General features: G+C 37.2%; 1 protein-coding gene across 3 annotated transcripts in view; it reads left to right on the top strand.

The window, feature by feature from the left end:
• The window catches only part of TINAG (tubulointerstitial nephritis antigen), a 46,834-nt gene extending 31,237 nt beyond the window's left edge, over window positions 1–15,597 (top strand). For all 3 annotated transcript variants that reach the window (XM_027724317.2, XM_039380783.1, XM_039380782.1), the window contains 3 exons: window positions 582–687; window positions 13,870–13,915; window positions 14,985–15,597. In XM_027724317.2, coding sequence (XP_027580118.1) covers window positions 582–687; window positions 13,870–13,915; window positions 14,985–15,101 — 269 coding nt within the window. In that variant the 3' untranslated portion in view covers window positions 15,102–15,597. The remainder of the gene's footprint in view (window positions 1–581; window positions 688–13,869; window positions 13,916–14,984) is intronic.
• Window positions 15,598–16,078: the final 481 nt, after the last annotated feature.

Raw genomic sequence — 16,078 nt, 5'->3', positions numbered from 1 at the left:
ACCTTATATTTTTATAGACAAAAAGTGGTGTTTTTTCCACATGTTTAGTTGAACATTAGGATTTATATATATATAGACAATCTAGTTTTCTTTAAGGAGATTGCCGTGTACTTAATGAACTCTGAGTTTCAGAAAAAGGCATGCGTGTCACTCCACCATATTTCACAGGATATACATTGTCTGTTAGATTCTCTTCTTGAATATGCAGATGCTAGTCAGAACTGAGTAGTTTATACATGAACTTTAAAGAGATTAATTTTGTTGAATTGGATTACAAAATTTATGTAAGCCTCAAGAGGCAATGTTTCTTCTTACTGTATTGGAAGAAGCCTGTGATAAGGGGCTTCCATGACAAAGAAAGCCAACCAACTTGATAAAAGACCTTCGAGAAAGCTCTGTTCAAGTATTTCTGTTGGCTCACTCACAGCAGGGGAATTCTGGGAAATTAATGGGTTTAATATAATTATAAACACACAGTGAAGCCCAACACACAACAAAAATTTCACTGGAAAAATGCAAGGAGTGAATAAGAATGGAAGTAATATTTGCTGACTCTGATGATTTTTCCTATTGTTTTTCAGCTATAATGAGAGTGTATGAAGATTTTTTCCTTTACAAAGAGGGAATATATCGACACACCCAGAAAGCAGGATCTAAATGGAAAACTCATTCAGTCAAACTTCTTGGGTGAGTAAAGCACATTCTCTTACCCTTTTTCTCTGCCAGTCATTAATGTAGTAAAATGTCAATGCTCAGTTCAGAACACAAAAATTTCACTTTTACTCAAAGAATTCAAAGTTGGGACACTACTAGCTCAGAACATAAGACTGTTGTTGTTTCACTTTTGCCTTATCTGAAAATTTTAGAGAGTACTGGAAAGAGGTGTAGACCCATCGTCTTTTAATCTACTCTAACATTTGCTCTAAAATTTCAAATATAATGGTTTATAGAATAAGATAGTTTGCTGAGTATTCACAAATATTCCAAGTACACATCAAGCTGTGAACAAAGCTGATACAATCTTCTACAAACATGCCACCAAGCAGAATGGAAATAAAAACATGAAAATTGACAGTGGCCTCACAATTAACCAACATAGCTTACTCGCACAGCAATCTGGGTTCTCTATGTCCTGAACAGAATCAGCAGCTGCTGGGATGCTGATGATTTTATTTGGGAAACTGCTGCAGAAACATGTATGTAGTACCCTAGTGGATTTTCCCTCAAATGTCGAGCAGTGCCACTTATTAAGAAGACAAGTATGTGTCATGGTTCGAGAGCCCCAAAATCCAATTCTCGGGTCCTAGCCCCCCTCCCACATCTCAACCCAGTGTGAGATGGGTTTTCCAGACACCACATGAGACTCAAAATGGGGGGAAGGGATTATATATTACAATGAGTGTACAAAATAAATATTACAATACATCACACAATCTTAACTATCTCTACCATGACAAAACAGTATTTACAATGGATCAAATCTCTTCTCCCTTCCAAATAAAAGTCCAGGAGGGAAGAAGGAAGAGATCCTTTCTACTTTCAGAGCAGCAGTCTCTAGGGCAGCAGGCTCTCTTCTCTCATGCAGCAGCTGTAGCTGGATCTCTGCCAGTACACACGAGGGGCGTATCCAAACCCTCTCAGCCCTTCATCTCCAAGCGAGGGTCTTCTCTTCCATGGGCTGTGTTCGCCTGGACAAAGGTCACTTCACCACGGTCATATCAACGAAGTACAGGAGCCTTCGTGACGGTCCGTATCTTCAGGAGATTCAAGCCCCCTTTGCAGAGCTTCCGTGCTCTGACTCAAAACTGCCAGCTTGGCAGTAGCAGTGGGGGGGCCAAGGTCACCCCCTCTGCATTCCTTCTGGTCGTCCCGGTCCAGCTCCAGGACATCTCCGAGCTTCTTAGCTCCTCTCTCTGGTGCTGCAGCACTCTAGGACTCTTCTCAAGTAAGAGTCTATCATCCTCCTCTCTCTAGGAGGGGTCTCCAAGGAGTTTGGAGGGTTTTGGTTCAGTTCTTAACCAAACTCAGTCTCTGTAGAGCTTAGTCCTGCTCTGTAGCCGGCTCTCTTTCGGCTCTCTCAGACAACTCTGTGTCTTCCCGCTCGGCTGCATGTTTGTTTGCTGCTTCTTCAGTTCTTATCTCGTTCTGGCTCTCTGCCACACTTTCTCCATCCACTGCTGCTCTGCCACCACTCTGTCTGCCCACTCACATTGGAGAAAACTCCTTCAGCTTTCTAGCTACAGGTACTTAGCCCAGTTTAACACTGTTCCAAGTTCCTGCAGCCCCCCAGCCAGGGGCTGGGGGGGCCCAGCCCCCAGTGGGGCTCCTGCTGCTTCTCCTCATGGCTCTACGACATGGCTACTTCTCCAACTACAACTACAACTACTACTTTCTTTTCCGGTCTGCTTGTGATATGTTTATATTTTGCAAAAGCACTCACTGGTTCAAACCTCAAGGGTCACCACCCCCTGGGGGTTTACCATTTTATAACTTCAGGGGGAAAACTGTTTTCCCCCACCACAGTATGTAATAATGCATACACCTGAATTACAGAACACACTATGGGACTTTATTCTTTGACATGGAGGGAATATGCAAGGATGAATTTATTAAGTCACCAAGTGATTACACAGAAAAAGGACTGTAGAATCTCAAACAAATATTTTAGTGGTGGTCTAGAATATGAAATAAATAATGATTCAGGCCTGTGCTAGGAAGATTACTAAGAGTATCTTCAACATGTAGTTCAAGCAAATAAAGTCACAAAATAAGGTGCATTTTGCATTTGTAATCTTGGTGAAGATATCTTTGTGAAGGACATGGAAATGCTTATGGTTGTGGAAACTGCTGGTTATGAATTACAAGAGCATATCTGGTAGTGGCAGAGCAGCAGAGAGAAGCAGCAGGCTTATGGAAGATGGTCCTTGATTCTTTACTGCTGCAAAAAGTATTGACTCAGACTAGTAGAGGAAAAACTCCTGAATTATAATTAAAGAGAAAGTTGTGAAGCAATGAAAAAGAGAAACCGGAATTTCTCATAGAAAAAAGGAGGACTGAATTAGGAAAATATGTTATGAAGGACAGTCAGTATGTACTGCTTTATGTGTGTGTATTTAAGGTATATCTGAACAGCCACGAGAAGCCAATAAAGTTAGAGAGTAAAGTTTGAGTGCACTTTGAATACAGCGATGAGCTGCTGTGAGGCTGTGGTTTTGGGTGTTGGGAGGGCTATGAAGCATGCTTGGTGCAAGCGTGAAGTGATGACAGCTGTTCCCTAAGACATGCTGCCCCACAGATGTGCTAAATAACCTACTTGGGTGAGTGATTAACCAAGAAGGGCATGTGGGGACAAAGTGATGGCTGAGGAGGGAGAGAGGAGAAGATAACTAATGTGCTGAAGTGGATGCTGATTTAAATGGGAACTGATAGTCTCTGCAAAAAGACAGCAGCCCTTGGGCAAGGAACCACTCATGAACAAAATCTGAGTGCCTTGACTGAGAGAGGCAGCTCCTTGCAAAGGATTGTATCGAGTGGTCACTGCAAAACATGGAGTAGAGAAAAACTGAGTGGTCTGATATACTTAAGAAGGACATGAGAAGTGAAGGAAAAAGACAAAAACCGAAGGTGATATTTAGGAAACCTCAGACTGGTTCAAAGTTTAATATGTGGGGAATGCATTTACTTTCATTGAACATTGTTGAAGTATCCAATGGATCCAACAATACAAAGAAGTATCCATCCTTTCATTGTCTAACGCATAAATGCTCTGTCTTCCAAGATTATGCCATATTTGCAGAGATGTTTAGCTGTAAAAATTAAACTAGAGTTTGACAAGTTGGAGGCTGTTGGACCAAAGTCTAGGTATTTCTAGCAATGATAAATCCAGTCATAAGATGTGGTTCTGCATCATGAAGTCTAAACCACTCCTTTGCATAGATTTTAATGTTGTCAGGATTAAGCTATCACTTTTTCATATCATTCATTAGTTTCAATTAATTTGAATGCAAAATATGTGGCCTGGGTATAAGTTCTTTGTCACTCATATACAGCTTCGGTGATTTTTTCTTGAGCAAAGGATAATTCAGAGTCCTTGACCTAAATAACAAACTCATGGAAATTTCACAAAGTTGTACTTTAAATAAAGATGTTGATGTTTATTTGCATTCTGCTTAGCTGTGATGGTTCCTAGAGAGAAAAGAAGCAGCAGAGACCTGCTGATACATATGGTAAAAAATGCAGTTTTGTGTGGGTTGATGCTTATTGTAGTCTCATTTTTTATTTATACTATTTGTAATATTTCAGAAACATTTTTGAGAATGCCTTAAATTGCTCATGAATTGTACAACCTATAAGGTCATGGACTGATAAAGTGCAAGTACATTTTAGTGAAGCTTGCAAGAGCTATTTGTACAAAACCAGAAATGCACATATAAACTGCCTAATTGACCTTTGGATCATACGGACTGTAAAGGTATTGATTGGCTTCCCTTGTTATGCAACTTGAAATCGTTAATTATTTTCTATCATTCAAAGGCTTATTTGTACAATCAGCTGCGACAGGACTGTAAGTCTGTCTCCATTGAGGTAATGTGTGACCTCAAGCTCAGGGAGAGAATGTGAAAAGACAGAATAGCATTGAAGGAGGAGAGGAAAATGTGGAACAGCCAGGCAGAGGGTGCTGCCTGTGATCATTTGGGTTTGATCACAGTCTATAGGGACAGTGAAATGTGGCTTTCAGCAATCTGAAGGCAGGATGGACTGATCCCAGTGACATTTAGAGAGAGCAGGATCTCTCAAGCAGATTTTGTGTCAGTATTTCAGAGACAGGGAGGTAAGCAGAAAAAGTGAGTAGTGGAGACTGGGATAAATAACAGCTATGTTTTGATGAAGAAAAGTTAAATTCTTATGTCTCTGTTAAGCAGACATGTTCCTCTGTATCTTCCATAGCTATTCATCTACATTAGCTTAAGTATTTATCTTAAGGTGAGCTGAATTGCTTTGTTGGATGTGATTACACTTTGTGGACTATAAAAGAATCTGTGGGATAATATCAGACTTATACAGCTAAAATGAAAATGTCTAGATTAGGTTAGAGAAATCCTACATGTAATGGTATCCTAAAGTAGATTAAAACCCAAATTACTGGTACACAGTATTCATAGGAGGACAGTATTTTTGGAATGTCTTGCATGTATGTTTGTGTGTAGGTACATATATGCATTCATATGTATATACACATATAAGTACAGCTCTTGATGACACTAGTATGAAAACAAGTTAAAGCGGCACAATGAAACTTCCATATTACATAAGAAACTGTCACCTTTATCTCAACATCTCTTAATAAAACTAGACTAAAATCACATCAAAGGTTAACTTGTTGGTAGGTTTCTGTCAGATTTGTACATTTAAGCTATAATATCTGAACAAACCTGTAGTATCTATTCAATAGCAGATAGTGCCCATAAGAAAAGAAAACATAAGGCAGATTTGTTGGCCGTGTAAAGGTGCCATCTTTAAAGGTGACACTTCCTCTATTCAGTATAAACGAAGTACATGGGATGAAGTGGCCGTGGTTCTAGTTAAAACAAATCTCTTTTTAAAGTTAGTGAAGTAAAGTATCCATCTTTAATGTTTTTAGCAGACAAATCTTCTCTCAGACTTTTTCCTCTGCATCACTTCATTACCAGTGCCAAGCTACATTACATGATCCATACCTTCACCAAAAAACTGGATCTGACACTGAAAAATCCAGGAAGGTCTCAAAGCCCATGCCTTTGGCTACAATTAAATCTATGGACTGTCATCTTAAGGCTTGGAGGGGGCAAGAATAGTATTATTAAAAGCCTTTATAGTCTTTCATGAACAAGATACGTTTTCAGGTCCTTGGAAGGTGCTAGAAGGACAAAGGACTTCAATAAGAGGACACCGACATGTACATTAACTGGGAACACATTTCTCCTCTATTTTAATCAATGATTCACTGGGCGATTTAAATGCAATTGTACAGCAAATTAAATGGCTTAGCCAACTACTAGACTGAAACATCTGTGCACTGAAAAAACATTGGCTGAATGTTTAACACAAAAAGCCATACTAATGGAGATAAAATTGATATGTGAGGCAAAAAAACTTGTGGTTTAGTGTTGAGGGGACAGAGCAACAGAATTCTAAGATTTAATACAAAATTAAATGACTCTACTGTGCAAAGTCCAAAGTCTTAAAAAAGATACCAGTGTCTACTGTTAGTGACATCTGGTATTTTGCCTTCAAAGACAATCTTTTTCTCTACATTTTCCTTTTGTTCTCTCTTAAACTTACACTCAGAATAGCAACAAACATCATCATCATGGCTAGGCTTCGCGAACGAAGATTTGAGAAGGCTCTATCCACATTTGCTACAGGTACGCTGGTGGCTTATGAGGCCAATACGTGACAGACAAATCCGATTGCAAGCAACAAACAAGTAATATCTTAAACCACCAAAAATTGTAACCCAAATTATTTTCTTCCTGAATAAAGAAACCTTGCCTTGAGTTCCCTTTTTCTTTCATGGGGAAAAAATAATGTACTTTATTATTGTCAGACAACCAACATCAAGTATTGTAGTTACAACTTAACAGCAACACTCAAACATATTTTACAGCAAAGAGAAATATGTTAGAAGGTCATGGGAAAAAGACACACAGTGTCTGATGATTCATGCAGTTAAATCCATGAGAGTGTCTTCCATATAATTCATTACAGTAGATCTGTGGGAATGATTTAACTGTTGACTCACTGGTAATTTGACTCATCTCCCATTCTGAAAAGTCTAGGCAAAACTGTAGTTTCAAATTCCAGCAACCATTTTCTAAGAAGCTTTTTCTTGTCGTAAACATTAGTCGGTGACCCTAACCTTCTTATTATTAATGAAAGATTAAGAACTAAACTTTTGTCTAAGTAAGTAGATAAAATTCCTAGTTTTTGAAAGACACTAGGTTTTTGTGATATGCACTAAGAATAGGACATTCTCTGCAATAGCTAGCCCTTTTTTCTCTCATAGCATTATGACAGTTATACAATCAAGTGCAGGGAAGAAAGTGAGATGAGAAGTTTTAGACCACATGTATTTCTGTCCAGTCAACAATTTATGCAAAGCATTGACTTCCACTAATATCAATAGATCTGCAGGAATTATTAGCTTGAGGTCTGAGACCTGTCATTATTCTCTACTTTTAAGGCTTTCTTTGACAGCTTTAGTCTTAAGGAGTCAGTTTGTGTAATATTATATAGCACACTCTTCAAAAGTCTTTGCTGTACTAGATTTTAACAACATTTTACCTACAAAGTTGAATGTAAGCACACTAAAATCTGGCAAAATGCCTTGGTTTTAAAGACATTGCTGATAGCCCTTTTTGTTGTGTTAGGTTATATTTCTAGGTTTTTTATTTTTTTTCAATGATATTATCAGCTATTATGTAAAGTCCACCTTCTCATGTAAAGTCCACCTTCACTGCAGCGATAAAGTTTATTGGAAAAGAAACTAGGGAATGTTCAAAAAAACCCCAATTTCCATTCTGTGTAACAATACTGAAAGAGTCTCCGTATTCTAGTTTTTTAACTGCCAGGCAGAGTTGTGTATTCAGGGATTGCTCCTACAGAGTTAATATGAAGAGAAAATTATAACTGAAAAGGACAGCTAAGGTGCCTCTACTATATAAAATCAGACACAGAATTATGGAAATCATTTTATACAAGATTGCAAGTACTCAGCCTTTTACCTCAAAGAGCACCAGGATGGTTTTTACAGAGTCAGCTGAAGAGGGCTTCCTTTGTGTATGTGGAAATACACTGCTTACTTTTACTCCTTGAAGGGACTGAATGCAGTTCAGTGAAATTAATTCTTTTTGTTCAAGGTTATTTTTGATTGATGATCGTGATGGTTTCTTTTGGAAAAGCTTAGTGGAGTATTTCTTCCAGTATGTTTTTGTCAGACAGTAGAAAAACTCCCGTTTAAAAGTAATTTTCAGTAATTGACAGAGACACCTTCCCTTAGTGATTGCTTAAAATATCTTCTTTTTCTTCTTAATAAAATGGAAACTTTGAATGGGGTAAGGCTTTTCCTAAAAATACTAAAGATGGGGACATTAGTTATCTAAAGCCTTGCAAAATACCCTAATAAAATCCCTCTCTCTCCAAGTAATGAGGTCCAGCATCTGTTTGCTTTTGAAATGTCACTCATTTGGAATAAATATCAAGCCGAAATAATCACAAAAGCAAAGAAAAGAGTGCTATTAGATTATTTTGGTCATCTTCCAGAAAATGTAATATTTATTGTTCTCTAATGGATATTGTCCAAAAATGTGTCCAAGAACGTATCAACTCACTTTTAAGTCTCTGTCAATTCTGCTTGGGAACTAACCACACCAGAAGTTAAATTCCTTAATTGTTGGGGTGCTTTTTCTTGATGTTTCCTTTCCTGGACTTCTTTCCATTATTGTATCTATAGATTATTATATGACTTTAAGTTTTCTCTTTCTGCTTGGAGTTTGAGTCCTACACACATCCAGGCTAGTAGTTTCTATATTTTGGCTTACTCTTGTCTCAATTTGTCACACCAATACCTGTTACTGTTGCTCTTTTCACTCCTAGCAGTGACTTATCACACTTAAGTGTATTGCTCCAGCCATATGCTGTGTAATTCTTTACTCAAAACATGTATGATCTTGCCTACTTTTAATCCCAGCTTCTTAGGTTTTCTTACTGATATTGTTGACATTTCTAAAGCAGACTCCATGTCTAATTTGGAGCTCACTATCAGATCGATTAGTTTCAATGCTTTCTCTTCCCTAGAGACACTGGAGATCTCTGTTTACCTTCAACTAGTTTGGAATGTCATTAATTAGGATAATGTGATTTAGATAGGTCCACTTTAGGAAAAAATGGTCACGATTACATTGACTACATGAACTATAGGATCCCAGGAGGAAAAACTGTCAGAGAAAGAAAAGGAGAAGATATAATATTGACTGTATTAATGAAATTGTGCCCGTTAATAACTCTGAAAGTGTCATAATTTTTTATGAAGCAGTGACAATAATTTATAAATTCTTATTGATTTTGACTTATAGTCAAAATAGTGATACGTCTCAGATTCATGAGTAGATTCCCATTTATTTTCTTTAAAGATTAGTTTCTGAAAGCAGATAATGGCAATAGTATTTGTTCTTCTACTAATCCTTTTCACTTATAATGCCCAGCACAAAGGGGTTCTGTTCTATGATTGAGAATACAGGGCTATCATCTAAAGCATAATTTTTCCTTCCAGTCTGTTGATCCATGAACCAACTCTTGCTCCGAGCCACGAAGGAACATAAAATGCACCCCAGATCAGTCTGACAACCTTTTTTGCACAATACATTTCTGCTTTAATTTTGTTCAACCAAATGTAACATCTACAATTTCATGCTATGTTGTGAAAAACTGATAGATATCAGAACTGCAATGCCCATGTTGTTTGATGTTAATTCTACCCTCTTCTCTTAATTCTTTCATTTTATCCTGGATGGTTTAAGATGGACAGAATCCAAGTCCTTTAGTCTGTAATGTCTTAATTCTCCTCATGATATATTCTGAAATCATGTGCTACAGTTGTGTAGTTCTGGAAACTCCTACATTCTTATTGTCTGCTGATGCCCATTCTACCACTTCATTTACTGTATATTTCCTAGTAATTTACAGTCTTCTTATCTCACTTCAGTAGGCAATTAAATATTCAATTTTTAGTGTTAGTTATTTATGGTTAGTTATAAACTATTGTTAGTCAGGATTCAATTTGAGATTCAGGCAGGTGTGATATGCTAGATATCCAAACTCTCATCATAGAGATGGTGATATATTCAACAAAGTCAGTGGAGACAGGAGGGCAACTCAGCTACAACTGCTTGTAGATCCATTAGTTTCCCCTACAGAGGTGCTACTGGCTGTGGGAAGAGCTGTGTCTCCAAAAAGATGGGAATGTCTCATGTCTGCTGTCATGTCTGCTGTAATGTCTGCCAGAAACATGTGGATGTCTCAGGCACCCTTAAGGCACCTCAAACAGCCCCAGGCACCTGCATTTAAGCAAGTGAATGTATCCCAATATACTCTGTTAGCTACTGTGGGACACATACATTTAGATATCTTAATCTTGAACTAAATCCCACAGTTTTTACTACCAAGAAAAAGACAAATTCTTATTCGAGTTCTGACATTAACATTTACATAAAGGATAATAATGTCAACGTGCTTCTTGAATCTCAGAAGAGAACAGTGTTGTGGTTTAGGAATGGTATTCCCCAATTTAGTGTTCCCGCTGAAACACTCCAAACCACGTGCTGTTCCATCAGTCCCACTCCCCCTCTCCCTCCCCATCATCCCCAGCATCAGGCTGGAGAGGAGGATTGAAGGCACAGAAGGTAAAAATGATGGGCTGAGATAAGAACAATTTACAGGAAACAGCAATGAGATAACAGACTGAATAGTCACAGCAACAATAATAATGACAAGGGCTACAAGAAAGAGGCAAACTATTCACATGAAACCCCTCCAACAACTCCCTCCACCACACTACTTGACTTGGAAGAGAGCTCTTCCCCCATTCCTGAAAAATGGTGTGAGGTGGTATAGAATAACCTCTGGGTCCTGGCCAAGCCCCCTCCTGGCTACTGCAAAAACTAATCCTGTCCTGGACAACCGGTAAACCAGTAGCACACTGTATTAGCTATGTTTTGGAAAACGTTGTAAAGAAACTATTATATATTCTATTTTTCCACAGTACACACAAAGCAAAAATTTGCATTGATTAATATTATCCTTTTACTACTGTTACGTTTTATAATCTGTGCAGATCTTTCAGTGCGTGGCAGTGGTATGGGTTTCAGTTTTAAACCACAATGCCTTATTTAACTCCTTCAGGATCACACTTTTTTTTTTTTTTTAATTTTGGTTTTGAAGATTTTGAGGGACCAATCAACACTTTCTCTGGGCTGCTACTCTGCAGGGAAAATGATCTGGAATGCTATCATTTTTCACAGTTGCTATCATTAATACGCCAGGTTACTTTTTACTCTCATAGTGTCTTCCATGAGGTCTCCTTTTTAATTTATTAATGAATAAACTTTTGCAACTAATGTCTATTTTAAATATAGCATAAATAAAGAGGTAAAATCTCAAAGATCACTCAGATTCAGGAAAAGATATTTGTACAGAGTTACATGTATGTAGGAAAACATATAGGATGTGAACTACATTGAAACAGTCTCATTTTCTGTATTATTGAAATAAGATACTATCCAGTTTCCATTCAGTCTAGTAGATGGGTAAGAGTTTTAGGATGTTAACATTTCATCTGGATTTATTTTCCGATTGTTAAATATTATCTGACCATTTCCCTCCATCTTTGCTCATATTTCAAGGAGTAGTATTTATAACAGCAAGTAATATGGCAGTTAAAATTCAAACTGAATTTAATATTATTCATTTAGACTATTTATTTCTTTATAATTCAAAAAACTCACCCTCAGATGCCCAGCTCAGCAATAGAAAGGATATTTAGAGACTGATTCACAAGGTTCAAAAAGGACCCCCTCGCTTTCTAAATTCCTTCTTGGAGAGGAGCCTTGGTGAGGCTGGATCCACTCCTAGTCCCAGACCTGGCAAATGGTCTGAAGGATTATATACACACCATCAGTCCTTCATACCACTTAGCTAAGATTTCAAAATTTTACACGCTATGAATCCCTTACTGAGAATCTGTTGTGTTAAGGAATCTCTCAACTTTCAGGAGTAACCCTGGGAGGCATCCCTACTCAAGAGTAGATACTGGTGTGCAGCTTCACAGAATGACAGAATCACAAAATATGCTAAGTGTATTTTAATTTAATATATTTTAATTTAGAGTATTTGAGGAGTGCCCATAGGCATTGATTACTGAGTAAGCAGCTCTTCTTTCTAAACTATAAATAAAACACATATGCCAAGTAACTAGGTATCAGACTCTGATGGAACAAAACCTAGGAAATTAAATTCATGGATATGTTATAGTCAAGATAATAAAAGGATCTTTTTCCATTTTGGTTTCTAAGTTTTCTTCCATTTAGAAACATTTCTGAAAATAGATAAATTCCAATCAGTGTATGAAACTAGATACTGACTCTTTTAGAACATAACAGGTGTTATAAAAACATTTAATCACAGAAATATGCATCTGAGAGAACTGGTCATCATTCTACTCAAGTGGGAGAAATAAAGCATACTACAGAATGCAGGAATACATGAATATAAATTCAAGACAATTTTACTTTGTCTTTAAGGCTGAAATATTGGACTTTCACACTACAGCTGATGTAAATTTCTTTAGTAAAATGGTCATGAGGAAAAAAGTAAATCTGAATCTGACATGAAATCTGATAGACTATGATATATCTGTTTTTTAAATTTGTGATCGTGACAGACTGTATCTAAAATATATTTGTCAAAGAAATATCAAAGATTATTAATAATTCTTGAACTTTCACTTGGTGATTAAAACAAAAAGCATCATAAGGCCCTTTAAAAAACAACAATTACATTCCATGGTCATTATGACCAACATTGTTTTTATGATTCCTTATGTTTAATGAGCAGTAGCTACAATTTGTGCTTGCAGCTGTAACTCACACTTTGCCTCGGTTCTAGTCACCCATTTGTCTTTTCTTTTTCTCTTTGGCTGAAAGTGCAGGTATTCCATGTAAATGAGAGTTCACTGTTAAGCAAGGAGAGTTGATGCCACTGTGGCTGTTCAAATACAAATATGATGGAAAAATCTTCCCATTCCTGGTGTGGGATTTTTCAACATATTTTTGTTGCTTTTCTTTCAAAGTGAACAGTGCACTGCAAATACAGCTCTCATGTGGTGTTGGTGGGATATACACTGATAAACACCCTGCTAATGGCATTGGATATATCCTAGGATTAACTTTACACTGTGGGAAAATGTGCAAATTTCACATCTTTGTTTGTCTGTTTATTTGTGCCCTTTTATAGGCACCCAAGCATCATGAACTGTGAATAATAACTAGACAAGCATTCGTTGTATAAATTCAAAACAACACAGAGCTCTTTAAGCATCCAGTAAACATACCATAGCTACCAAGGTGTGCAATGCAACTTTTGCTTGTTGAAATACATCCGGATGATAAGGTTGGAACTTTTTCTGCCCTATATATAAAGTGAGGCCTAGAAATCAGAATACTAGGTGGTTCAACTACAATGACACAACTATGAAAGTTCTCTCACCTCGCAGGTGGGGACAATCTCTCATGTGGTTTCAAGGATATTCCCACCAAATTTAGCATGTCCTCAAAATGTCAAAAGCAGCAAGTAAGTTTAGAGGTCACCCCCCCACACACACTGTGGAATAAAACAGATTAGGCTGTCAGCAATTCAATTTGAGCTAAGAAAAACTGGGAACATTTTCAGTCCCCACTCACCAGCTATTTCTGTAAAAGTGTTGGATGAGATCCTTAAAAAAATGTTCATAGGGATCTTCAGCTAAGTTGAAGAAATGTGTTCACATTAATTTCAATACTCCTGCAGAGTTCAATTCAGCTGGAAAGCCCCCCAGAGGAGAGATTTCGTCAATGAAAACAGGTTTTTGGAAGGACAAATTAAAACTACACTCGCATTAAGTTTTTGTAATCCCTAATGGCAATTTGACTTGTGGTTAGCAGGGTACTTATCTTCATTTTCATCATCATCAGAGTTAGTCATGCCTTGTTCTGATACTGATAATTAGGACAACTAACTAAGACAAGCTCTTCTCCCCCTGATTATTTGTTGCATCAAAGCACCATTCTTTTCTAACAGGTGGGGGTCATTACCTGACAAAAAAGGACAGAAACAGAAGTTTTGGGTAAGTGAATCCTTAGGACTGTGTTTTGAGGTAGAAAAAAAGATCTTTACAACACAGATCATCTAAAAGCTAATTCTTTACTTTCATTCACTCTCTCTGCATCTATTTTTTTTCCTTCACCTGAAAGTGTCCTGCATAATTCTATTCCCTCTATGGCAACTTCTATCATGCTGACCCTTGGACTATAGTATCATCTATCTCTATTTCAAAGCCTGTTTCATCCCACCTATATCTGTTTTTTCCTGCACTGTCTTTTCTGTTTCAATGCTATTAAATTTTTCCATGAAGAGTCTGTTCTTTTTGATGTCTGCAAATGAGACTGAATAAAAGTAATCAACAATATTTGTTAAAACATTTACAAAAAGACAAATTGTCTATTTAAACAATGTTAGTAATTGCTGTCCAGCTATCAGGAAAAAAACCCAAACCCAAAACCAACCAACCAAAGAACATTTCCTTTAAGCCATTTAGAGTAAGTCAAATTTAATCACTTGGATTAACAGCTCATCTCATTATTCCTGTGTTCATCAAAAGTAATTTGGAGTTTACATAGCTGATGGCAGAGCTTATGGTAGTAGTTTCACTGGCAAAAAATACTGAGAACTTCTGGCTTCATCAGAAACTAAATTTCTCAATATGTCAATAGCTACCTCAATGAAACTTTATTAAGATATCTTTTTTTTTTTCGTATCTTTGGTTTCTCTTTAAGAGATTAGTTGTAATTGGTATTGTGACTATTATTGTTTCAATGTCCTCTTTCAGCAGCCAATAGTCAAATTTTTGTCTCATATTTTCTGCTTCAATTTATCAAACTTTCTCATAGAAATAATATTCTCTTTTTATTAACCCTGATTTCAGAACAGAAACTTTGATCACAGCAAAATGGAACAAATTACAAGATATCAGAAAAAGATGCATGCTGATTTTCAGAGCACCAAATCTGAGAAACTCGGTTTCTTAAAAAGGAAACTAACACAAAAATTGATTTTGTATTTTACACTTTGCATTTTTAAATACTACTTTAAAATGAAAGCTGATAAGTTTTTTTTTCTGCTTTGTTTACTTTTAGATCGCTGCAAATTCCTGGGGAAAATCTTGGGGAGAAAATGGTTATTTTAGGATTCTACGTGGACAAAATGAGTGCGATATTGAGAAGCTGATTTTAGCTACTTTGGGAGAGCCATAGTCTATCTGTACCAAACACTGATGTATCTATTCTTTCCATTGTTGCATGTTGAGTCTTCCTAGAGAAATAAAATGTCTTCTCCTTAAGTTACCTTTCTATTAGCCCTCATTAGGTCTTCCTGACATGAACACACTGCAGACACCACATCATGCTGTTGCTAATCCTGATTTGCTTGCAAGATCTTCCTAAAATCTGGGCTCTAATGTTAAGTTTCTTCAGTGAGGAAAAAGTGCAAAACTACTCTCCTAGATTTCTTTCTGATCAAATGATCATCTTGGCTTAAACAAAACACCCCATGCAAGTGAAACAAATCCCATCATATCAAAGCAATTGAATGGTTTGAAAAGTGATGTTGCTCTACCCACCCTCTCGGATTAACCTTCTGTGACTGTACCTTTAGGTTGTTATGTATATGGGATATGCCATTTTTTTATTATTCCAAGTGTATAAAAATGAGCATCTGGCATACTGATGGTGTGCCAGTTTTGTGGATTCATCACCTGTGAAGATATGAAATAAACAAATCATGTTTATTGACCTTGACTCTGTGTTGGATCAGCTTCTTGCCCAGAGGTTGAAAGAACCCATATTTGGGACAATACTCTGACTGATGTATATGCTCAATGCCCTTTCCATACTCTCTCAGTATCATAAAGCTGCCATTTGTAGATATGCAACAGTACCTGGAATTTAACAAATCTCTATCTGGAAGACAATTTGCTCTTTAAAAACAACCTTGATTCTGTGGCAGCTATTAGGATACTATTCAGAGCACAAGCGAAGAGTCTTCTGCCAGTGCAGGTCTTCTCACAGTGTTGAAGAGACACTGGGGCCTTGGAGCCACCAGTGGCTCTGCCTCACACAGACTACCTGAAGACAGATTTTTAAATATCAGAAGGGCTTTGATTTTTTCTAGTTCACTATTTGGTTGGAGTGTGAGGAAACTTGTTCTTCATTAAGATGCCACCTCTCTCATT

The sequence above is a fragment of the Pipra filicauda genome, unplaced genomic scaffold (assembly GCF_003945595.2).
Source record: "Pipra filicauda isolate LSUMZ 115617 unplaced genomic scaffold, ASM394559v2 scaffold200_size1382263_pilon, whole genome shotgun sequence".
NCBI classification, from domain to species: domain Eukaryota; kingdom Metazoa; phylum Chordata; class Aves; order Passeriformes; family Pipridae; genus Pipra; species Pipra filicauda.
Note: the sequence above shows the minus strand (reverse complement) of the source record. Positions and strands in the feature narration are given on the sequence as shown.